The 26030-nt window shown below is 41.9% G+C and overlaps 1 protein-coding gene across 4 annotated transcripts in view; it reads right to left on the minus strand.

Moving 5' to 3' along the window:
* slc16a4 (solute carrier family 16 member 4) overlaps positions 1 to 26030 on the minus strand; it is a 93654-nt gene that overhangs the window by 49376 nt on the left and 18248 nt on the right. For all 4 annotated transcript variants that reach the window (XM_073030521.1, XM_073030523.1, XM_073030520.1 and 1 more), the window contains exons 2-3: positions 10756 to 10908; positions 8521 to 8671 (exon numbers count right to left, since the gene is read on the minus strand). In XM_073030521.1, coding sequence (XP_072886622.1) covers positions 8521 to 8625 — 105 coding nt within the window. In that variant the 5' untranslated portion in view covers positions 8626 to 8671; positions 10756 to 10908. The remainder of the gene's footprint in view (positions 1 to 8520; positions 8672 to 10755; positions 10909 to 26030) is intronic.

Here is a 26030-nt window from a genome sequence, read left to right on the forward strand (position 1 = left end):
GTTGGTGTAAATGGGGCTGAGACTGCTCCTGCAGATTAATTTGCATTGCTGCTTTCCTGTTAAAATACCTCAACCTTTTAATTAGAAACACTTCCAGACCATTCTAACATGATGGCGAATATTGCCTAGTAAGCACAATATGGCCAGAGTTTTACGAGAGTAGGGTATCATACCATTATTTCTGCAATTCCTCGCCCTTCAGTTTAACAGATTTCGCACATAATTTGTGGTTTATGTAATGCCCTGTTTCATATTTTTACTGTATGTATTTCTTTTAGCAGTTCTGTGAGAGCAGTCTGCTCTGTTTTCAGCTGGTTTGGGTTATTGTTGAAGATAAGAGATGAGGAGCAATGTGTGCCATCCAGTTAGGATGGTCGAATTAAGGGGAGGTTCCTCTGGTGAGGGATACTAAGATTGGGCTTGGGGGATTTTATTTGGCGGGAGATGAAGAGAGAAGATGCTGGGGAGAACTGGTCGTAGAGTACGATCCGGTGGGAGACCCGTTTGTTCGAGATGGATTGCGAGCGACAATTGGAAGGTGGTGTGTGAACATTCACGCTGACCAAGGTGCAGAGTGACAGAAAAATTCAAGATGAACTCAAATTTGTGCACATTTGACTGTTTAACCAGAATGGGCCTTTTTCTTTTTGTTATTCTTTACTAACCCTTTAGTTAAGATTCATAAATATAATTCCTTTAATCATATGCAGTCTGCTGTCTGTTGTTTCGTGGCACTAATTTGTAACAGGGTAGCAAATTACACAGCATCTGCACAAACTGGGGCTTGGGATGGGATGAGCCGTCTCATCTCACAAGTTTGGCGGGACTTGACAGTGTCTTCCCTAGACTTACGTAGCCATGGAAACCAGGGTGTTTCATTTATAAGCAAGAAAATGTTTGGAAACATACAGATATGTGTGAGCAGGAGTCAAAGTGAGAGGAAAAGCAGGATGTAATAGTAAGGGAATATTGACAGCATAACAATGAAGGAGGATAGTTGGGAAGAGAGTGGCCTCTGAAGAGGATGTAGGCAGACAGCGGAATCTATTAGAATACAGACAGGTGTGAACAGAGTTTAACAGTGAGGGAGAATGCAGACAAATTAGAGAGGGTGTAAATGACAAACAGTGAGAGAATGTATGGATAGTTGTAAGTAGTATGTAAAGGAGTAATGAAAGGCATGTTTAAGCAGAATGTTAAGCAATAACAAAGTGTACATGAAAAAGTTTGAGCATATCTGTAATTGTGAGGGTGCATACTGACAGTTGTGAGGAAAGATGGAGTGAATGAATACACAGGAAGTGAGCGTGAAGATGATCACCAGCAATTCACTAGTTAAAGATACACTTATCTCCCAGTGTGAACACTTACTGTCACATGAAATTTTATCCAGTTCACTTCTGAATGCAAGTATAGAAGCTGCCCTTTTTGAGGCACTGTTTCTTGAAGATGTCCTGGATACTACGGAGGCTAGAGCCCATGACGGAGCTCACTAATGTTATAACTCTCTTGCAGTTTAGCAGTAGCCCCCCCCCCCCCCCATATCAGACGGTGATGCAGTCAATCAGAATGCTCCCTACAGTATATCTGTAGAGGTTTCAGTGTTTTGGCTGACAAAACAAATCTCCTCAAACTCCTAATGTCATGAGGGGACAGGAGGCTGGACCCAAGTGCAGGACACAGGCACTGAAGTACTAGGGGCAGGACAGGAACAACTAAACAATAGACAAGATGTGGTGACCGTGGCGTGCGTGAGGGATGTGACGTTCAAGGTGATGCTGGGGTTCCGAGAGAGTCTTGGACTTCAGGCAGGCAAGGCAGGATCCCAGAGTTCAGGCAGAGTATAGGAGTTCACTGGGCAGGCCGCATAACTCCTGGGAAGGGCCCAGACCTCCCAGGGAGGAACACAGGGACCTGGGCAGGTCACAGGGCATTTGGGTAGGTTGCAGGCACAACCCATCAGCAGCAAGGGATGGAAAGGGGCAGAGTCCCCCACCAGGCGATGGCAGTCCAGCCAGGCTTGCCTGACAGAGGCAAGGGATAGGAAGGGAACTAGGTCCAGGGTGACAGCCAGACTTACTCGAAGAACTAATCTTTAACAAGGGGAACTCCAAGCCAGGGAAACCCCCCCCCCTCCAACTCCATTCAGTCCCAGAGCCCCCTATATACACCGCCAGCCGATGGGCATCAGGTGCGCCTCCTTGAGCCCCAACAAGCCACGATGATCCACAGGTATGACTACTTGGGCTCAAGGGTGAAAGGAGGGTCGGCTACAAGACCTGGAGTCCGGAGTCTGCAGACCGGATCAAAGACCCGGAATCCGGGTTCCGGACCGGACCATAACGCCTAATGAAATATAGCCAGTGTCTTGTCTTCTTTATAGCTGCATCCAGGTTAGTTCCTCAGAGATGTCAACACCCATCAACTTGAAATTGCTCACTCTCTCCACTTCAGATCCCTCTATGAGGACTGCTGGGTGCTCCCTTGACTGACCCTTTCTGAAGTCCACAATCAGTTCTTTAGTCTTACTGATGTTGAGTGCAAAGTTATTGCTGCAACACCAGTCAACTAGTTAATAGATCTCGCTCCTGTACATCCTTCGGTCACCATCTGAGATTCTGCTAACAATGGTTGTTTCATCAGCAAATTTGTAAATAGCATTTTAGCTGTGCCTAGTCACACAGGCATGTGTAGAATGAGTAGAGCCATGGGCTAAGCACACGTCCCTGAGGTGCACCAGTGTTGATTGTCAACGAGGTGGAGATGTTGTCCCAAAATCCCATAGATTATAGTCTTCCGCTTAGGAAGTTGAGGATCCAGTTGCAGAGGCCCAGGTTCTGTAGGTTTTTTAATCAGAACTGTAGGAATGATGGTGTTAAGCACTGAGCTGTAGTCAATAAAGAGCATCCTGATATAGGTATTTGTATTGCCCAAATGATCCAAGGCTGCATAGAGTGCCAATGAGATTGTGGGTTATTGACCTATTGTGGCGATAGGCAAATTGCAGTGGGTCCAGGCCCTTGTTGAGGTAGGTTGATTTTTGCCATGACCAACCTCTCAAATCAATGTTCTAGTTCAACCTAAATGATGATCTTGAAACACTCAAACTGAAAATTTCTCTTCATATTACCAGGAAAGATAATCAGGTCAAAGGGTCTCCGCGTCTGTAGCCTGTTGTGTCTCCAAGTCAAATCATTTGCAGTTCAGATTTGCACATTTGCTGATGCCAGAGAGAACACCCTAAAATCAAAAGGGGCAGAAGGCAGAATATGGTAGGAGAGGGGTGATAGTTCTTTCTAAGGAGGAATTGTTTAACTTGAGCTTTGAGAAAATAGTTACCACATCACATTCTGTTTGGAAGAAGTTAGTTTTAAACCTTAATACTTTTCACTTTCTCACTAGTAGCCACCAGCTTGTATATTTGTGGAGTCACCTGGCATGGAACCAGGCCTTTTGTCTCACTGAGCCTGCACTGATCATTAAGTAGCCTTTTACATGTTAATATTCTGCCCTAATTTCCAGCAAATCTCCCTAGAATCTACCACCTACCCACATAATACGGATAATTTACAGTGCCGATTAAACTGCCAACCCACGCATCATTGAAATGTGGGAGGAAGATGGAGCACCTGAAGAAAACTCACCCAGTTACAAGGAGAAAATACAAATGCAAACCAGACAGCACTGGAAGTTAGCATGGAGCGCAGATTGCTGGAGCTGATGCAGCACTGTTACTACAATATTTCTGAGGAAATTTCAGGATTCAAGGACATAACTTTTTTGTGCTTTGTTGCCAAGATTCTTTCACTTATTTATGAATATAAATTATTCATAGGTTTTAACTAGGGAAGTGTTTGTGCTCCGTACTGGAGAATCTGATTGCTACAACCTCTTCTACTTGTTAAAATGAACAAATAGTGCATGGTCATAATTCCCACCCACCATAAGTCTGCAATATTCAGGGGGATAAATGGCAGAGCTTCTCAGGAATCATGAACACATCATAAATGCTGGACAATTTCCAACCCACTTTAAATTAATGATCTAGTTCAACATATCATGAATTGTTTGTGTGCTGAGGTTTTCTAAACTCGTGCTCCTTGAAAGCACGAGTTCTTTCTAAAGTCAATTGAAAGTCAGTAATCACACAGGCTAAAACTTCATCTGTATTTTGATTTTTAAAGTGTAACTAAACTTAGAGTAAAATGCACAGTTAACTTTAGAAGGAGGAAGATTTGTGGCTGTCTGTGGCATTCCCTTTAGTAACTGTCCTTGAATTTCAAAGTTTGAATTAAATTTATTGTCAAGATGCATATACGTCACCATATACTGCCCTGAGATTCATTTTCTTTTGGACGTTCGTAGTAGATAAAAAGTAACACAATAGAATCAATGAAAAACTACACCCGATGATGGACAAACAGCCAATGTGCAAAAGAAGTCCAACTGTGCAAATACAAATAATGGGAGAGTCTAAGACCAGAGGACGCAGCCTCAGAATAGAGGGATGTCCATTTAGAATGGAGACGAGGAGGAACTTCTTAAGCCAGAGGGTGGTGAATCTGTGGAATTCATTGCCAAGCAGCTGCGCAGGCCAAGCCCTTGGATGTCCCTAAGGCAGCATTTGATGGATTCTTGATTAGTCAGGTCGTGAAGGGATACGGGGGGAAGGCAGGAGATTGGGGCTGAGAAGGAACTGGATCAGACATGATGAAATGGCAGAGCAGACTCAATGAGTTAAATTGCCTCCTTATCTTATAGTCTTATAATAACAAGAATTTATGTTGTAATATTGAGTGTATTAATATAGAGTGTTGACTCTGTCCACATTCATGGTTAATAGAAGCTCTTAATATATATAAGCTACACCCAATACTTTTGAAATTCCTGCAACATCTGATGAAGTATTGGCATACTATAATCACCCTATCTATTAAGAATCAAAGAAGAACAACCAGCATTATCAAAATAAACCAAGGCGTTTACCAGGATGATGCTCTAAGCCCATTATGGTTTTGTTTAGCTTTAAACTCGCTTTCGGATTTACTGAAAGGCATAAAAATTTGGTGTCAAGTCACAGAAAACCAAACAAAATATGTTTTGAACACACCTTCCATACGTGGGCAATATGAAATTACACGCTCCTTCATCAATAAAGCTAAATCAATTAATTCAATAGTAGAACTACTTTCTAAAGATATAAACTTGAGCTTTGGACTAGATACTTGTAAGTGCAGAACTTTAAACAAAGAAATGCGCAATAGAGTTAATCGAATACAAAACAGAGCAGCAGGTTACAATACAGCAGATTGATGGATATGAAACATATAAATATCTGGGATATCAACAAGCAAAGAAAATAGATCATAGTGCAATAAAGGGATAAAAGTTTGACAGAACTTTCTTTAATGCTGAAGAAAATCTACCAAACAGAGCTCAATAATAAAAATATAACAAAGCAATAAACACTTTCCCTGCACGCATATTAATGTATTCCTTTGGCATGATATCTTGGCCGTCTGGAAAATTTACAAAGAAAACTAATAACTGTAAGGACAAATTTTAGAAAGCACTATGTACACTTGAACGCACTTAGATTAACACTACCTAGGACAGAAGGAGGAAGAGGAATAACAGATATTAAAAATTATGTAAGTCAGATTAAAATTCTAAGAACATACTTTTATCAATAAAAACAGGATCCAGCACTTCACACGAGTATATGCAATCCTGATAAATACACCAAACATAAATGAAAGCACAACCCAGAAAAATGAGGTAATTATCACCACAGAAGAAAAATTTAATCAATGCAAGATCCTAACCCTCCATGGGGAGGGTGAACAGCCAGAAGTCTTTGACCTCCAGAGCAGTAATCTCTGGATTGCTGCTTGTGCCTTGCGCCAGTGAGGAAAAGAATGGGATAATTTGGCAGATGAATACGGAGCAGAGGAACTGGCACAGTAGGCAGTGTTTCAGATTTTTGGATCATTGGAATCTCTTCTAGGGAAGGTATGACCTGTACAAAATCCTTGTGGGCTGGTATGCTTGAACATTTGTGGGGGTTTAAACCAAAATGGCAGGGAGATAGGAAACTGAGTGACGGGGCTGAAACTGGGGCAGTTGGTATACAAGCAGAGGTAGTGTGTAGTGAGACTGGCTGGAAGGATAGGCAGATAATAGGCAAAATTGCAGTCAGTGTGATGATTTGCAGTGTAAAGGGGGAACAAAATCAAAAAGGGTGGCAAATACTACTGCAGTATATATGCAGTAGAGATTGGCAGGCATAATGTTGTGGGCATCACTGGGTCATAGCTGAAAGATGATTATAGCTGGGGGCTTAACATCCAAGGATACAAATTGTATAGAAAGGACAGGCTGGAAAGCAAAGGGAGTGGTGTAGCTCTGTTGGTGAAAAATCAAATCAAATCCTTAGAAAGATGTAACATAAGATCAGAAGATGCAGAATCCTTGTGGCTAGAGTTAAGAAACTGAAAGGATAACAAAAACTAATGGTAGTTGTATATAAACCTCCAAATAATTGACAGGATGTGGGCTGTAAATTACAGTGGGAGATAGAGAATGCATGTTAAAAGGACAATGATACAATAGTCATGGGGGACTTCAACATGAAGGTAAGTTAGGAAAATCAGGTTGGTACTGATTTTGGATCCCAAGAGAGTGAGTTTATAGAAGGCCTACAAGATGTTTTTTTTAAGAGTAGCTTGTGCATGAGCCCACTAGGGGATCAGCTATTCTGGATTGGGTATTGTGTAATGAACTGGATTTGATTAGGGAGCTTACGATAAAGAAACCCTTAGGAGACAGTCATCATACTATGATTGAATTGCTTCCACAATTTGAGAAAGAGAAACTTAAGTCACATGTATCTGTATTACAGTGGAGTAAAACAAAATACAGAGGCATGAGAGAGGAGCTGGCCAAAGTTGAATGGAAAGGGACACTAACAGGGATGGTGGCAGAGCAGCAATGGTTGAAGTTTCTGGGAGCAATTCCGAATGCACAGGATAGATACATCCCAAAGAGGAAGAAATATTTCAAAGATGGGATGACACCACCATGGCTTACTAGAGAGGGCAATGTCAACATAAAAACAAAAGAGAGGGCATATAATAGGATGGAAATTAATCAGAAGCTCAAGAATTAGGAAGCTATTAAAAACAAACAAAAGGCAATTAAAAAAAGCCATAGGAAAAGATGAAATATGAAAGTAAGCTAGCCAGTAATATCAAAGAGGATACCAAAAGTTTTCTCAGATATATAAGGAGGAAAAGAGAGGCAAGAATAGATAGTGGACAACTGAAAAAGAGGCTGGAGAGGTAGCAATGGGGAACAAGGAAATGACGGTCAAGTTAAATAAATATTTTGCATCAGTCCTCACTATGGAAGACACTTGTAGTATGCTGGAATTTTGAGAGTGCTACAGGGCAGAAGTGAATGCAGTTGCTATTACTAGAGAGAAGATGCTTGGGAAGCTGAAAATTCTGAAAGTTAATAAATAACCTGCACCACATGGGATCTACCCCAGGATTCTGAAAGAGGTAGTTGAAAAGATTCTGGGGGTAACAGTAATGATCTTTAAAGAATCACTAGATTCTGGAGGACTGGAAAATTGCAAATGTCACACCACTCATCCAGAAGGGAGGCAGGCAGAAGAAAGGAAATTATAGGCTAGTTATTCTGACCTCAATGGTTGGGAAGATGTTGGAGTTGATTGTTAAGGATGAGGTTTTGGTGTACTTGAAGGCACATGGTAAAATATGCCAAAGTCAGTATGGTTTCTTTAAGGAAAAATCTTACTTGACAAATCTCTTGGAATTCTTTGAGGAATTAACAAGCAGGATACACAAAGGAGAATCTGTGGATGAAATGTTCTTGGATTTTCAGAAGTCCTTTGACAAAGTGCCACACACTTGAGGCAAGATAAGAGCCATGGTATTACAGGAAAGATACTAGCATGGATAAAGCATTGACTGATTGGCAGGAAGTAAAGTGTGGGAATAAAGGGGGCCTTTCTGACTGGCTACTGGTGACTTGCAGTGTTCCACAGGAGTTGGTGTTGGGACTGCTTCTTGTTGCATTATATGTCAGTGATTTGGATGATTGAATTGATGGCTCTTTGGCCAAGTTTGAGGGCAATATAAAGATAGGTGGGGGCAGGTAGTGTTGAGGAAGCAGTGAGTATTAACTTATTCAAGCAGGGCGTAGCAAGACTGCAACTCCAGATTGTCTCCTTGAATTCAATCTCAGAACCAGCATACAACTGAATATTTGTATTTCTCACACTAAACTGACATCTCTCAGCCTTGTGCTCGTGCCAATGAAGCAACAATCTGAAAATGCTAAGGCTGCTGGAACAACCATGAAGAAGATATTTCCAATTCCATTGGCCCACAAGGGATTTGAGGTTAGCTCTCTGTTGCAGAAGAATAAATCTGCCCTGAAGGTATCTCATCTCATCCTAAAAAGCAAAAGCAAAATTGAAACTTGCTTTCTTACCAGAAAGAAATGGACGACAATCATCCAGCCCCAGCCTCCATCTGGTGGGTTCACGTATCCTTTCACCTTCTGACTCCGGTACTTCACCTCCCTCACCTCTTCCATCTTCTTTTGACAGATACTCAAAACAATCTCCAGCTCTTCTGTACTCCTGCAATTAATTAACAGAGGTCTTCTGATTCTATGCAAAATAAAACAGAATGATTGATCCTGGAATGAAAGGAATCAGGTTCCTCTTCCATCTTGTTGTGCGAAGAGAGGGTATTTAGGGTTGAGGCTCTGTTAGTTTTTTGTGTGGGGGAGGGGTTGTTTTTACTTGGAGGGGGTGAATCGATGCTTCTGTTCTGTTTTGGAGGTCAATGATCAGGATGCCATTCTTTTTAGTGTGTGTGGGGTGGTAGTGTGGGGCGGTGGGGTGGGTTTGATGTTTCTCTCTGAACGACTTTCATGTTCTTTGTTAAGTGGCTATCTGAAGAAGACAAATTTCAGAGTTGTATATGGACATGCTTTGATACTAACTGAATCTTTGAACCTTTGAACTCAAAGAAGAGGAAGCATTCTAAAGGGAGGGTGAGGGAATTGTGATTGACAAGGGGAGTCAAGGAAAAGCAAAAGAGAGGGCATACGATATTGTAAAAGTCAGTAGGAATCAGGAGGATTGAAAAACTTTACAAACCAGAGGAAGTCAACTAACAAGCAATAAGGAGTGAAAAGATGAAACATAAAGCTAAGCCAGCCACTAATATAAAATATGATACCAGAAGTTTTCTTTTCAGATACAGCATGTAAAGACTAAAAGAGAGGCAACAGTGAACATGGAAATGCTGAAAAATGACACTGGAGAGGTAGCGATGGTGTATGAAGAAATGGCAGACAAGCTGAATAAGTGCTATGTGTCAGTCTTTGTGGAAAACACCAGCAGCATACCAGAAATTCGAGTGAGTCACAGGGCAGAAGTGAGTGTAGTTGCTATTAGTAAGAAGTAGGTGCTTGGGAAGCTGAAAGGTCTAAAGGTACATAAATCACCTGGATAGATGGGCTACACCCCAGGGTTCGGAAGGGGGTAGTTGAAGAACTTGTGGTGACCTTTCAAGAATCATTAAATACTGGAATGGTCCTAGAGGACTGGTAAATTGCAAATGTTACTATACTCTTATTCCGAAGGAGGTACGTGACAAAATAGACCAAAATCAGCATGGTTTCCTCAAGGAGAAACCTTGCCTGACAAATCTGTTAGAAGTCTTTGAGGCTAGATAAGCAAAGGAGAATCAATGGATATTGTTTACTGTACTTGGATTTTCAGAAAGCATTTGAAAAGGTGCCATACATGAGGCTGCTCATCAAAATTAGAACCCATGATATTATAGAAAATATATTAGTAGGGATAGAAGTTTAGCTGACTGGCAGGAGGCAAAGCTAGGAATACTCGGGGTCATTTCTGGTTGGCTGCCAGTGACCAGTGGTGTTCTGCAGGGTTGGGTCTTTGACTTTTCTCATTATAAGTTAATGAGCTGGATGATGGAACTGATGGGTTTGTGACCAAGTCTGCAGATGATACAAAGATAGGTGGAGGGGCAAGTAGTGTTGAGGAGGTAGGCAGTCTATAGGAGAGCTTGGACAGATTAGGAGAATGGGCAAAGAAGTAGCAGATCGAGTACAGTTTAGGAAAGTGTATGGTCGTGTACCTTGATAGAAGGAATAGTGGCATAGACTACCATATAAATTTTGAAGTCTGACCCTCAGGTCCAATCAATGGCAATAGTCAGGTTAATCTGAGCTAGTGCTCCCCTCTAACAGGGTACATTAGTGTATTAATAGATATCTACAGCAGTACAGTTTATGTTCCTTAATGTATATTGATATTACCAACAAGCTGGTTGGCCATACGTAGAACATTTCTAGTGGTAACTGTATTGAGTCTGAAATTAAAACAGAAGATCCTGGAAGTGCTTGGCTTGTCTGCCGGTGCCTGTGCGAAGGAATCCAGGTTCAGAAGCTTCAGATGGGTAATAGTATAAATCTACCATTTTGTAGCAGATCAGCTTTCCTTTTCAGTCACTAACAAAATTTCTGAGTTTAGTAGAATTCACTTAGTTAAGAGATGAAATCTCACTGGAAGGTGCTCCCCAAATCCCTCGGCCAAGTTGGAATTGCACGTAGGCTAGAACCATTATCCTACTGTCGGGCTTTACTTCGCCGGCTGTAAGTGGCATGAAACTTCAGATATCCACTTACCTGCTGCCTTCCTGTCAAGTATTGGTATGTTTGCCGTTCAGTTAAAATAGTTCGCTTTGTTGCCCTTCTACTCATTATTTTTTCATTGTTCAGATGAAACACTTTGTCAGACTTTAAGACAGGCGAGACATCCCATTTCCAGACCCCTCGCACCTGCAATAGAGGGAATACAAACTGCTTTAGTGTTTTGGAACTGAGACCAGCTCCTGAGATTTGATAGAAACAATATTTATCTTCCCTATAAAGTAGACTTATACAGTCATATAACATCTACGCCAATTGCCAGTCACACATTTATGCTAGTAGCATTTAATTCATTCAGTTTTCTACCCTACAGCCCCCAGATTCTATCACACATCTGTACACTAGCTGGCAATTTATATTGGCTAGTTAACCTACTGCTCTGCACGTTGTTGAGATATGGGAGGAATGTGAAGCACTTGGAGGAATCCCATGTGGTCATAGGGAGAATGTGCAAGCTCTGCATGAGCAGGTCAGGATTGAACCTAGGTCACTGCAGCTGTAAGGCAGAAACTCCACTACTGCACCACAGTATAACCCTAAAACTCGAGCAATGGGGCAAATATTACACAGGCTATCCTGAGGTCAAGTACATTAATTATTAATATATTGGGGGCATTTTATAATGTGATTTTGGCAATTCATAATAAAACTGACCAAAAAGATGCCTTGATACTGTATCATTCACATATTGCAATACCAACAGCAATTCAACCCATATGGTGGAATTTGAGTCATTGAAAAAGCAATCCAATTATTTCCACTCCTCTGCTGTTGTATCCCTGTTTTTTTTAACTGTTCTTTCAGCAGAAGCATTAAAATATAAAAATCATGACCAAAGGCATTGTAGATAGTTCCGTGAATCTTTCCAAAAATGAAATATCCATACTACAGCTCTCTGAGGGGAATTGTCTCATTATGGTCTAAGACTTTACTGATGCTGCCAAACAACATGTGCAGGCAATTAATCTGTTGCTGCCAAACTTCTAAGTCAGAGTCAAATATTTCCAGCATAATTGGTATGCAAGCAGAGTCCTAAGAAGGGCTTTTCCAAGAACATATCTCATTGGGCAATTATTCACAATACGAAACAGACAGCCTCTTTGAATAGGTTTCTATAAGAGCTCCTCGACTGACAATGAACTTGCACACCTGTGGTACAAGGTGCTATGTTGGTAAAGGTGTAAACAAACAGCTTTGATTAGTGTCTGAGCTTCCACCGATTCTGGGCACCTGGGAATTGTGATTAGAGAAGTGTGGTTGGGTTTATCTCACATAAGTGAAGTGTGCTTATAAAGCTTAGGCTTTATATTCTTGTGGCAAGTTAGTACTGGATTTTTCCATAATATTGAACCAAACCTTTTGCAGCAGACTTGGCAAATCTTTCACTTTTCAGTCTTCTGAAAGCTACCCTGAATATGTCATCTGGGCCATTTGTGGTGAACTTGTGTACAATCTCAATCTTCCACAAGGCTGCAATCGCATTATCCTTATGCTTTACCCTAATTACATGCATCCAGTGTCTTACCTCATGGATCCCACCTCGGTACTCTCTCCTATATTGCATACAGTATCAGTTTCTGAACTGTCTGTCAGACTATGAAATCAAATGATGATGCATTTTCATCATCATTATTATCTTCCTACACTTGCCTGGCAATGCTGTATTAATGAATAAATTAAATGAGGGAAAACATACAGGGGTAATGTTGTGGTGTGGGAGACTGGTAAGAAGGGAGATAAGTAAATAGTTAATGTTTACATCATTTCTATTTTGTAAACCTGAAAGAGTGCAGGAAGAGGACAATGAATGATATACACTCAGTAGACACTTCATGAGGTACCTCCTGCGCATAATAAAGTGGCCACTAAGTGTACATTCGTGTTCTTCTGCTGCTGCAGCACGACTTCAAGGTTCAATTTGTTACATGTTCAGAGATGCTCTTCTGCACATAACTGTTATGACACAAGATTATTTCAGTTACTGTCGCCTTCCTGTCAGCTTGAACCAGTCTGGCCATTCTCCTCTGACCTCTCTCTTTGACAAGGTGTTTCTGCCCACAGAACTGCTGTACTGGATGTTTTTGTTTTTGCACCATTCTCTGTAAACATTAGAGACTGTTGTGCATGAAAATTCCAGACGATCAACAGTTTCTGATATACTCAAACCATCCAGTCTGACACCAATAATCCTTCTACAGTCAAAATCACTTAAATCACATTTCAAATTTCAAAGTTCAAAGTAAGATTATTATCAAAGTATATACATGTCACCATATGCAATCTTGAGATTCATTTTCTTGTGGGTGTACTTAATAAATCTATAATAGAATAATAACCATTACTGAATCAATTGAAAGACTGCTCCAACTTGGGTATCCAACTAGTAAGCAAACTGTGCAAATAGGAAAAGAAAGAAATAATAATAATAATAAATAAGCAATAAATATCAAGAAAGTGAGATGAAGAGTCCTTGAAGGTAAGTCCATAGGTTGTGGGACATTTCAATGATGGGGCAAATGAAGTTCAGTGATGTCATCCCCTTTGTTCAAGAGCCTGATGGCTAAGGGGTAATAACTGTTCTTGAAACTGGTGCTGGGAGTCCTGAGGTTCCTGTACCTTCTTCCTGATAGCAGCATTGAGAAGAGAACATGACCTGGATGGTGGGGGTCCCTGATGATGGATGCAGCTTTACTGCAATAATGTTTCATCTAGATGTGCTCAATGGTGGGGAGAGATTTACCCGTGATGGACTAAGCCATACCCATTATCTTCTGTAGGACTTTCTGTTCAAGGACATTGGTGTTTCAGCCAGTCAAAATAATCTTCACTACACATCTAAAGAAGCTTGTCAAAGTTTTAGATGTCAAGCTGAATCTCCACATTCTCCAAAGAAAATCGAGGCATTATATACTGGGCCCAGAACAAGTCCGCTATAATGATAACACTAAGGAATTTAAAGTTGCTGACCCTCTCCACCTCTGATCCTCTGATCCTCATACAGGCTGGCTGATGGACCTCTGGTTTCCTCCTCCTGAAGTCAATAATCAGCTCTTTGGCCTTGCTGACATTGAGTAAGAGGTTGTTGCTGTGGCACCACTCAGTCAGATTCATCATCAGCTTTGATTTGGCCTGTAACAGTGGAGTCATCAGCAAACTTGAATATGGCATTGGAGCTGTGCTTAGCCACAGAGTCATAATGTAAAGCAATTAGACCAGGGGGCTAAGCACACAGCCTTATGGTGCACCTGTGCTGATGCAGATTGTGGAGGGGATGTTGTTGCCAATCTGAACTGACTGGGGTCTACAAGTGAGGAAATCAAGGATCCCATCGTATAAGGAGGTATTGAGGTCAAGGTCTTCATGCTTATTAATTAGTTTTGAGGGAATGATAGTATTGAATACCGAGCTGCATTTGATAAAGAACATCCTGATGTATGCATCTTTGCTGTCAAGGTGTTCCAGGGTTGAGTGAAAAGTCAATGAGATGGCATCTGCTGTGGATCTATTGTGCCGGTAGGCAAATTGGAGTGGATCCAAATTGCTTCTTAGGCAGGAGTTGATATGTTTCATCACCAACCATTCAAAACACTTCATCACTGTGGACATAAGTGGTACTGTTTGATAGACACTGAGGCAGGTTGCCACACTCGTCAGAGGCACTGACATAAGTGGTCTGCTTGAAGCAGGTGGGTACATCAGATTGCTGAAGCAGGTGGTTAAAGATCTCAGTGAACACTACAGTCAGTTGAACAGCACAGGTCTTTAGTACTTGGCCAGGTACCCCATCTGGGCCAGATGCTTTTGGTGGGTTTACCCTCATGAAGGCTGCTCACACATTAGCCTCAAGGACTGAAATCACAGGGTCAACAGGGGTTGTGGCCTGTGTGGGAGCTCACAATGGTTCCCCCATGTTTTGATGGGGGAACAATGGTTTTGATGGTGAGAGTGAGCAGAGAAGGTATTGAGCTCATCATTAGCAAAGCTCTGTTGTGCATATAATCACTTGATTTTCGTTTAAATGAGGCAATAACATTCAAGCCCTGCCACTGTGGTCGAACATCATTTGTTGACTCAAGTTTAATCCAGGATTGCCACTTTGCCTGTGGGATGGCTTTTCGGAGATCGTACCCGGAACTTTTGTATCTTTCTTGGTTAGTAGACTTGTATGCCTCTGATCTTGCCCTCTTCAGATTGTAGATCTCCAAGGCTTCTGGTTGGGGATGACTCTGAATGATTTTGTGGTGATGCACTCAATTCCAAGTGTTTTAATAAAGTCCGTGACAACCATTCATTCAGATCCTCAGATGAATCCTTGAACGTGGCCCAGTGCAATGACCTGAAGCAATCCCGTAGCTGCTCCTCTGCCTCCTGTGACCAGTCTTCATTGTTTCTTAGCCTCTGCCTGTATGCAGGTAGGAGAAGGACAGGCTGGCTGGGTGTGGAACACCAGGCATTCCTTATCTTAACATATATCAGTGGTCTAGTGCGTTGGGACCTCTAGTGCTACAGGTTTCTATGCTAATGGTAAATGAGATGGGACTTCTTCAAACAAGCATGGTTGAAGTTCCAAACTATGATTCTGGCATGCTGGGAGTAAGCCATGTCTCAGTCAAACATCAAACATGACAATCTCTCATTTCCCTTTGATACAGCAAACTTGTCCTCAGATCCTGAATTATGTTCTCCAGCAACTGCACGTTTGCTAACAAGATGCTGGGAGTGGAGGTCCTCTGTGTTTCATCCTGGCTTGGAGTTGCCCTCCCCCCCAACCCCACCTCACTTCCAGCCATTGCAATGAGCCTTTGTCCACTTTGTCCCCATTCTGATGTTTTTTCTGAACAAGAACCAAAACTCTTAACCATGTCTGCATTGAGTTGCTGCCATATGATTCCCTGATTAGATATTTGCATTAACATCAGGTGTACAGGTGTACCTAACAAAGTGGCCACTGAGTGTATGTGAAAGTGCATTGGATATGAGGATATTTTTATCTTTAATGCGTGGTGCCCCAACATTGGCCATGGCTTCAGCAGCTGGCATCTTGCTGATAGATAACACTCTTAAACTAGAATTGCAGGGAGATGGGAACCAGACTGCCAGACCAGTTAGTTGAGAGGTTGTAGAGACAGATGTTAGTAAGAGTTCAGAGAAAGGTGGAATTCAAAAGGTTCTCAGAGGGTATATTTCAATGCAAGAAGTATCCTAGGAAAGGTGGATGAGCTCTGGGCATGGATCAGCACCTGGAATTACGACACTGTAGCCATTAGTGAGACTTGGTTGGAGGAGGGGTAGGATAGGCAGTTCATTATTCTGGAGTTGCATTGTCTTAGACATGACAAAGCAGGAGGGATTAAGAGGGAGGGGTGGCATTACCAGTCAGGGAAAATGTCACAGCAGTGCTCTGTCAGGACAGGCTGGAGAACTCATCTAATGAGGCGTTTTTTCGTGAAACTGTGAAATAAGAAAGGTATGACCACATTAATGGAGATATATTACAGACCACCCATCAGTCATAGGGATTTGGAATAACAAATTTGTAGAGAGATCGCAGACTATTGCAAGAAAGATAGGGTTGTTGTAGTAGGTGATTTTGATTTTCCGCATATTGACTGTGAATCCATACTGTAAAAGGTCTAGATGGGATAGAGTTTGTCAAACGTTTTCAGATAAGTTTCCTTCATCAGTACGGAGACATCCCAATGACAGCACGTGCAATATGGGATCTGCTTTTAGGGACTGAGACAGGGAGGGTGACAGAAGTTTGTATAGGGGAATGTTTTGTATCAAGTCATCATAATGCCATTTGTTTCAAAGTAAATATGGAAAGGCACAAGTCTGTCTGTGGCTTCAGATTCTAAATTGGAGAAAGACCAATTTTGATGGTATCAGAATGATCTGGCAAGTGTGGGCTGGGACAGGCTGTTTTCGGGCAAAGGTGTACTTGGTTAGTGGGAGGACTTCAAAAGGGAAATTTGAGAGCACAAAGCTTGCATGTGCCTGTCAGAATAAAAAGGTAAAGATAACAAGAGTAGGGAACTTTGGTTTTCAAGAGATATTGAGGCCCTGGTTAAGAGAAAACAGGAGGTGCATAGCAGGTATAGCCAGGTAGGTACAAATGAGGTACTTATGGAGTATAAGTGCAGGAGAACACTTAGGAATGAAATCAGGAGGGCTAAAAGATGGTATGAGGTTGCTCTAGCAGACAAGGTCAATGAGAATTCTAAGGGATTCTACAGATATATTAAGAGCAAAAGGATTGCAAGGAAGATCAGAATGGTAATCCATGTGTGGAGCCAAAACAGATGGGCGTGATATTAAGTAATTTTTTTGCATCAGTATTTACTCAGGAGACAGGCACAGATTCTACAGAAGTGAGGGAAAGTGGCATCAACTTCACGTACCTTGTACAGATTACAGAGGATGAGGTGTTTGCTATCCTGAGGCAAATCAAGAGTGCATAAATCCCCAGGGCCTGACAAGGTGTTCCCTCAGACCCTACGGGAGGCAAGTGCAGAAATTGCTGGGCCCTAGCAGAGATATTTAAATCATCTGTAGTGACAGGTGAGGTGCCAGGAGATTAAAACATGGCTAATATTGTTCTGCTGTTTAACAAAGGCTCTAAACATAAACCAGGAAATTATAGGTGAGTGTGTATGACCTCTGATGTGGGAAAGTTATTGGAAGGCATTCTAGGCAACTGGATATACAAGTATTTTGACAGACATGGACTGGTTAAGGATAATCAGCATGGCTTCGTGAATGGTAGGTTATGACCAACCAAACAGAGTTTTTCGAGGAAATTAACAGGAAAGTGAATGACGGCAAGGGATTAGATGCAGTCTACATGGAGTTTAGCAAGGCATTTGACAAGATCGTGCATGGGAGGTTGGTTAAAAAGGTACAGTCACTCGGCATTAAAGATGTGGTAGTAAATTGGATTAGATATTAGCTTTGTGAGAGAAGCCAGGGAGAGGTAATAGATTGTGCCCCTTTGAATGGAGGCCTGTGACTAGTGGTGTGCTGCAAGGATCATTGCTGGGTCTGTTGTCGTTTGTCATCAATATCAGTGTTCTAGATGATAATGTGGTTCATTGTATCAGCAAGTTTGTGGATGACACCAAGACTAGGGATGTAGTGGACAACGAAAAAGGCTATCATGGCTTGCAGAGATATCTGCATCAGTAGAAAAAATAAGCAAAAAAAGGCAGATGGAATTTAGTGCAGATAGTGCGAGGTATTGCACTTTGATACGACCAACCAGGGTAGGTCTTACCCAGTGAACAGGAGGGCACTAGGAGTGTGGTGGAACAAAGGCATCTGGGAATACAGGTGCATAATTCATTGAAAATGATGTCACAGGTAGATAGGGTCATAAAGAAGTCTTTTGGCATATTGGTCTTCATAAATCAATGTATTGGGTACAGGAGATGGGATGTTATGTTGAAGTTGTATAAGACATTGCTGAGTTCTAATTTGGAGTATTGTGTGCAGTTTTGGTCACCTACCTACAGGAAAGATGTAAATAAGGTTGAAAGAGTAACGTGTAAATTTACAAGTTGGAGGACCTGTATTATATTAAAAGTTTGAATAGGTTAGGACTTTATTCCTTAGAACATAGAAGATTGAGAGGAAATTTGATAGAGGTATACAAAATTATAAGGGGTATAGATAGGATAAATGCAAGCTGGCTTTTACCACTGACTTTGGGTCGGACTACAACTGGAGGTCATGGGTTAAGGATGAAAGATGAAAAGTTTAAGAGGAACTTGAGGGGAAATCTCTTCACACAGAAGGTCGTGAGAGTGTGGAATGAGCTGCCATCACAAGTGGTGCACGCAAGCTTGGTTTCAATGTTTAAGAGAAGTTTGGATAGGTACATGTACAGTAGGGATAAGTATATGTACAGTAGGGTTATGGAGAGCTATGATCCTGGTGCAGTTTGATGGGACTAGGCAGTTTTAATGGTTTTGGTATTGACTAGATGGACCAAAGAGCCTTCCTGTGCTCTACTTCTCCATGATTCTATGACTATCTCTTCCAAGGAGAATATGATTGTGCAGCCTGTGCCTTCCATTGATTGGTTTGATAGATGCTGCTGTATCCAGGTTTACAACAGCTTCAATTTCCAGAGAGAAGAATGTATGTGGCTGAGTCAATATTTGGATGACAAGTGTGTTCAGGGATGAATTGTTGGCGTTCTTTTTGAATGATCAGACATTGGAGTAGAATTAGGTCATTTGACCCATCGAGTCTGCTCTGCCATTCAATCATGGCTGATCCTTTTTTCCCTTCCTCAGCCCCACTCTCCGGCCTTCACCCTATAACCTTTGATGCTATGTTTAATCAAGAACCTATGAAGCTCTGCCTTAAATAGAGCCAACACCCTGGCCTCAACAGCTGCCTGTGGTAATAAATCCCACAAATTCACCACCTTCTGGCTAAAGAAATTTCTCCACATCTCAGTTTTAATGAACAGCCCTCTATCCTGAGGCTGGGCCCTCTTGTCCTAGACTTTCCCACCATGGGTAACATCCTTTCCACATCCACACTGTCCAGGCCTTTCAACATTCAAAAGTTTTCAATAAGATCCCTGCCCCCCACCATCCTTTTAAATTCCAGCAAGTACAGACCGAGAGCTATCATACATTCCTCGTATGATAACCCTTTCTTTCCTGGAATCATCCTTGTGAACGTCCTCTGGACCATCTCCAATGCCAGCACATCTTTTCTTAGGTGAGGAGACAAGAACTGTTCACAAGACTCAAGGCGAGGCCTTACCAGTGCCTTATAAAGCCTCAGCATCACATCCCTGTTCTTGTATTCTAGACCTCTTGAAATGAATGCTAACATTGCATTTACGTACCTTCCTCACCACCGACTCTACCTGCAACTTAACCTTTAGGAGGGTGTTTTGCACAACAACTCCCAAGTCCCTTTACATCTCAGATTTTTCATTTTTTCTCCCCATTTAGAAAATAGTCTGCACATTCATTTCTTCTACAAAGTGCATGACTATCCATTTTCCAATATTGTATTTCATTTGCCACTTTCTTGCCCATTCTTCTAATCTGTCTAAGTCCTTCTGCAGCCTACCTGTTTCCTCAATACTACCTGCCCCTCCACCAATCTTTTCTAATCAAGAACCAATCAAACTTTCTTTAAATATACCCAACATCTTGGCCTCAACAGCACCTGTTTGGAAGGCAATGAATTTTAGTGATTCACCACACTCAAGCTAAAGAAATTCCTCCTCATTTTTGTTTCAGGGAGACGTGTTCTTACTCTGAAGCTATACCTTCTGGTTCTAGACTCTCCCACTACTGGAAATATCCTTTCCAATTTCTCTTTGTTCAGTTCTTTAAAACTTTCTGTAGGTTTCAATGAGATCCCCCCCCCACCCCCGCATCATTCTCAACTCCAGAGAGTACATACTGAGAGCCATCAGACGCTTCTCATATGTTAACCCTTTTCATCCCCAGGATCATTTGCATAAACTTCCTCTGGACTTTCTCCAATGGCAGCATATTGTTCCTTAGGTCTAAAGCTACTCACAATAATCCAGACGTGGCCTATCCAATGCATTATAAAACCTGAACATGACATACTTGTTTTTATATTCTATTCTTCTCAAAGTGTTTAGATGCTTCCACTCTATAGTTTTTTGGGTATACTTCCACTGGAGTTCCTCCTTGTTCTAGACAAGATTTCACTCTTTTCTCTCTGTACTTCCAATTTATGAATCCTATTTGCTGCTTCCGAAATCCCTTTACTACCAAACTATGGACTATCTGACTTTTTCGTTTCCACTTCCTATCACATCTATCAGCACCATATCTCTCCTCAAAAGAAAAGTGATCCCTGGACCAGTTACTACTTATAATTTACCAATACCCATTCGTCTCCAAGGCCTGAAGTGAGCTGTCACTGCCAAAATTCGTATGCACCTTTGCAGCAACCGCATGTTTGTATTCTACATTTGATTACTGAAACAGTCCTTGTCAGAGTCACAAGAGATGTGTTACGTATTCTGATTTTGATAATCAATCCTATCACCTCTTCTGGCTACTCCATTGCCTTTCTCTTTGTTGGAATCTGCTTCATCAGCGTCTCCTCCATCAACCAGCTCCATATACATTCACTCATTCTGGCTAGAGCCAGAGAATCATCTGCAATGCTTCCGCTTGTACTTCCAATCCATCAAACCATAAGACCTAGAAGCAGAATTAAGTTGTTCGGCCCATTGTGTCTGCTCCACCACTACATCATTTCTTACGTATTATCCTTCTAATCCCCATTCTCCTGCCTTCTCCCCATAACCTTTGACACCCTTACTAAATTAAGAATCTATCAATCTCTACTTTAAAAATACCCAGTGACTTGGTCTTCACAGCCATCTGTCACAGATTCATCACCCTCTGGCTAAAGAAGGTAGTGAATCTGTGGAATTCTATCTGGGGATATATAGATTGACTGTTTATCCATTTCTCCTTTACCCTTTCCTTCTTCTGTGCAGTATTGTCAGAAAGCAGAGTCAGTTTCCAAGTACTCTCTGATGACCCAGCTCTACTTCCTACCTATCTTTTTGCAAAACTCCACTCTCCCCGATCCAATATCCAGCATTGATTGAGCAGAAATTTACTCAAAGTATAATACTCAGCCAAGTCTTTGTCATCAGTTCCAACAAGCTGTTCTGTAGATAATTAGTTGAATCTCTCCCCTAGATTTCCTCAGGCATTATGCTGTAATTGATCTCAATATCACTTGCATTTTCTTGCAAACACTGTCTAATTCCGTCTTCGTAATAATGCTCAACTCCATTCCTGTAGGGTCCTCCTCCACTGGTCAAATTCTCACCCTTTCTTTTATCTTTTACATTCCATATGTCTTCCTGACTGATCTCTGATTTTTTCTGCTCCATTATTAAAACCTTTGAAAACACTACTGTTAGCTCTTTAACGAACATAACATCACATGTGAACATCTGTCCAGTTATAAATATTTCTCATGATCTGGTGATTGCTTAAAAATAATTCCCATTTTAGTTTACATATCTTTAGAATGAGAGGGCATAACTCTAGAGGCTGTAGGTTAAGGGTGAAAGGATTTTTTAAGGGAATCTGAAGGGGGCCTTCTACGGTCAGAGGGCGGTGCGCTTGTGGAATGAGATGCCCGTGGAAATGATGGGTGCGGCATTGATTGCAAAATTTACGAGGGGTTTGGATAAGTACATCAATGAGAGGGCAATAGTCCAGGTAAATATTGATGTGACTAGGCAGAATAACAGTTTGGCATGGACTAGATGGGGCAAAGGGCCTGTTTCTGTGCTGTAAAGACTCTATGGCTCTATCCAAGGAATCACTTCTCCACTTCTCTGCAAAATAAGAACATAGAAACATAGAAAACCTACAGCACAATACAGGCCCTTTGGCCCAGAAAGTTGTGCTGAACATGTCCCTACCTTAGAAATTACTAGGCTTACCCATAGCCCTTGTATTGGCACGTGGCCTAGTGGGTAAGGCATTGGTCTAGTGATCTGAAGGTCACTGGTTTGAGCCTCAGCTGAGGCAGCGTGTTGTGTCCTTGAGCAAGGCATTACTCTGCGACGACACCAGTTCCAAACTGCTTAGGTCCTAGTGCCCTGCCCTAGGACAACGTCGGTGGCATGGAGAGGGGAAGGCTTGCAGCTTGAGCAACTGCCGGTCTCCCAAACAACCCTGCCCAGGCCTGCGCCCTGGAAACCTCCCAAGACACAAATCCATGGTCGCACGAGACTAACGGATGCCTATACTATATACCCATAGCCCTCTATTTTTCTAAGCTTCATGTATCTATCTAAACATCTCTTAAAAGACCCTATTGTATCTGCCTCCACCACCGTTGCCAGCAGCCCATTCCATGCACTCAACACTCTCTGCGTAAAAAACGTACCCCTGACATCTCCTCTGTACCTACTCCCGAGCACCTTAAATCTGTGTCCTCTTGTGGCAACAATTTCAGCCCTGGGAAAAAGCCTCTGACTATCCACACGATCAATGCCTCTCATCATCTCATACACCTCTATCAGGTTACCTCTCATCCTCTGTTGCTCCAAGGAGAAGAGGCCAAGTTCACTCAACTTGTTTTCATAAGGCATGCTCTCCAATCCAGGCAACATCGTCGTAAATCTCCTCTGCCCCCTTTCTATGGTTTCCACATCCTTCCTGTAGTGGGGTGACCAGAACTGAGTACAGTACTCCAAGTGGGGTCTGAACAGGGTCCTATATAGCTGCAACATTACCTCTCAGCTCCTAAATTCAATTTCACGATTAATGAAGGCCAATACACCGTACGCCTTCTTAACCACAGAGTCAACCTGCACAACTGCTTTGAGCATCCTATGGACTTGGACTCCAAGATCCCTCTTATCTTCCACACTGCCAAGAGTCTTGCCTTTAATTCTATATTTTGCCATCATACTTGATCTACCAAAATAAACCACTTCACACTTACCTGGGTTGAACTCCATCTGTCACTTCTCAGCCCAGTTTTGCATCTTACCAATGTCCCGCTGTAACCTCTGACAGCCCTCCACACTATCCACAACACCCCCAACCTTTGTGTCATCAGCAAACTTACTAACCCATCTCTCCACTTCCTCACCCAGGTCACTTATAAAAATCACGAAGAGTAAAGGTCCCAGAACAGATCCCTGAGGCACACCATTGGTCACCGACCTCCATGCAGAGTATGAACCTCCTAACTCAACTCAGTATTCCTCAAAAACTGCTTGTTATTTCACTTCTAGCCAGATATGCAAATCCTTATTTTAATTGTTACATCATTGGCCCAAGCACTTTAAATTTTTTTCATCATCCGTCCCAACCCAACTCAATGTTATATTTGCAGCAAACTGTCTTAAACATGCTATTCAAATCCCGGTAGTATTAACCATATCAAGCTATCCTGAACTAACACAGACACAAAACTCAGCAAAAATCAGGCAGCATCTATGGAGAGGAAAATATAGTTGATGCTTATGTCCGAGACCCTTCACAACCTGCACCTTTGACTGTTTATTTCTCTCCCAAGACGTTGCCTGACCTGTTGAGTTCCTCCAGCATTTGTGTGTGTGTTGCTCTGGATTTCCAGCATCTGCAGAATCTCTTGAGTTTATGACCTGCACAAGGTACAGCCTGAGGCATACAAAAAAGCTGGATGAACTCAGCAGGTCGGGCAGCATCCGTTGAAAGAAGCAGTCAACGTTTCGGGTCAAAAACGGATGCTGCCCGACCTGCTGAGTTCATCCAGCTTTTTTGTACGTCTTGATTTGATCACAGCATCTGCAGTGCACTTTGTGTTTACAGCCTGAGGCAGTATGGTAAGGCATGCAGCAAGAGAGACAGAACATTTGACAGAGTCAAATGTTGTAATAGGATGCAAACGTGACCTAAGCCCAGGCTCTTGTTAGGATCAGATTAAGTAGCCAAGTTCAGACTGTTCCTTAAAATATGCATCTTTAACCTAGTTTTAATCACCAGGTCTGATATATCAATGCTATTGATGGGTGCTGTAATTGGAACATGGTACAACTTGTTTGTGATATCTATAATCAAGCTCTACAGAAATTCACACCGCCTTACGCAGAACGTGGCTGTCTGCCAGGAACTATTTCAAGAATTCTTCCCAGCCTTTACCCCGCCCAAAGATACATGGACTGCCACTGACATCTGAGCCTGTGAAGCAGAGATGCTGGTTACTTATAATTGACCACTCTTGACATTTAAAAAATTCTTCCTACCCTGGATTCAAGTAGAAAATCCAGTGTCTGCCTTCTCTTGTTTGTGGTCCGCCTTTTCAGTTGATTTGCTTGCTCCCTGCAAATCTAAGCTGAATTCAGTTCCTTAATGTTGTATCTCTCATGGTAATTAAACAAGCCCCTCATTCCTGAGTTCTGAAAAAGAATCTTGGCCAGAAACGTCTTTTCCATTGGTGCTGCCTGACCTGCTGAGTTCCTCCAGCAATTTGTGCATGTTGCTTTGGATTTCCAGCAACTGCAGACTCTCTCCTGTTTGTAATTTACCTATCATTCAGCAGAATCAATTAACACTGGATAGAACCAAAGGGCCTGTGTACTCCAAGACATTACCTTATGGAAAAATCAAATATGATGTTTACATAAGGCAATATGATTGAAATCAGAATTCAATTATAAGAGCAGGGCAGTTGCAGTTTTTGGTAGATCTATATAAATAAATTGAGTACTTTTTTTATTATTATTTTGTTTTTAGGATGTGGGTTTGTTGGCATGGTTAGCATTTATTTTGCAGCCCTAATTACCACAAGAATACAATATTGCAATAAAGATACCCATGTTAGATGATAGTTTATTGACTAAAACTCACCTTCTATACTGTAAATCCAAGCAAACTCATCACCAATTCAAGACCCTGGGAGTCTATGCCTCCCTCTGCAACTGCGTCTTTGACTTACTACGTCTTTGACTTTCTGACTGCAATGAGTAAGGATAAACAGCAATACCTCCACCATGATTATTCCAAACTCTGGTGTTTCACAAACTTGTGTCCTCAGTCCTCACTCTACTCCCTGCACACTCAATACTGCATGGCCAGGCTCTGCTCTAACTCCATTTATGAGCTTGCAGATGATACCGCTGTAGTGGGCCGCATCTCAAATAATGATGATCTGGAGTACAGGAAGGACATGGATAGCTTAGTGAACTAGTGTCATGACAATGACCTTTCTCTCAATGTCAGCAAAACAAAAGAGCTGATCCTTGACTTTTGGAAGGGGACTACTTTAACTGTGTTCAGGTTGAGAGGGTTGGGAGATTCTAGTTCATAAGAGTAGACACTACTAAAACCCATCTTGGTCCAACCACATTGATGTTACAGCCAGCCAAGAAAGCTCACCAATGCCTCTAATTCCTTAGGAGGCTAAAGAAATTTGTCACATCCCCGTCGACTCTTTCCAATTGTTGTTGATATACCAGTAAAGTATCCTATCTGGTTAGGTATGGCAACTGCTTTACTGGCGACCACAAGAAACTACAGAGAGTTGTGGATGCAGCTCAGCACATCACGGAAACTAACCTCCCTTCTATGAACTCTTCCTATATTTCCCGCTGCCTCAGTAAAGCAGCCAATATAATCAAAGACCTCACCCACCTTTGACATCATGTCTTTTCTCTTCTCTCATTGGACAGAAGATTCCACATATTTGACAGCTTTATCCCACTGATATCAGACTCTTGA

Source organism: Hemitrygon akajei, chromosome 27 (genome assembly GCF_048418815.1).
Source record: "Hemitrygon akajei chromosome 27, sHemAka1.3, whole genome shotgun sequence".
In the NCBI taxonomy this organism is placed as follows: Eukaryota; Metazoa; Chordata; class Chondrichthyes; order Myliobatiformes; family Dasyatidae; genus Hemitrygon; species Hemitrygon akajei.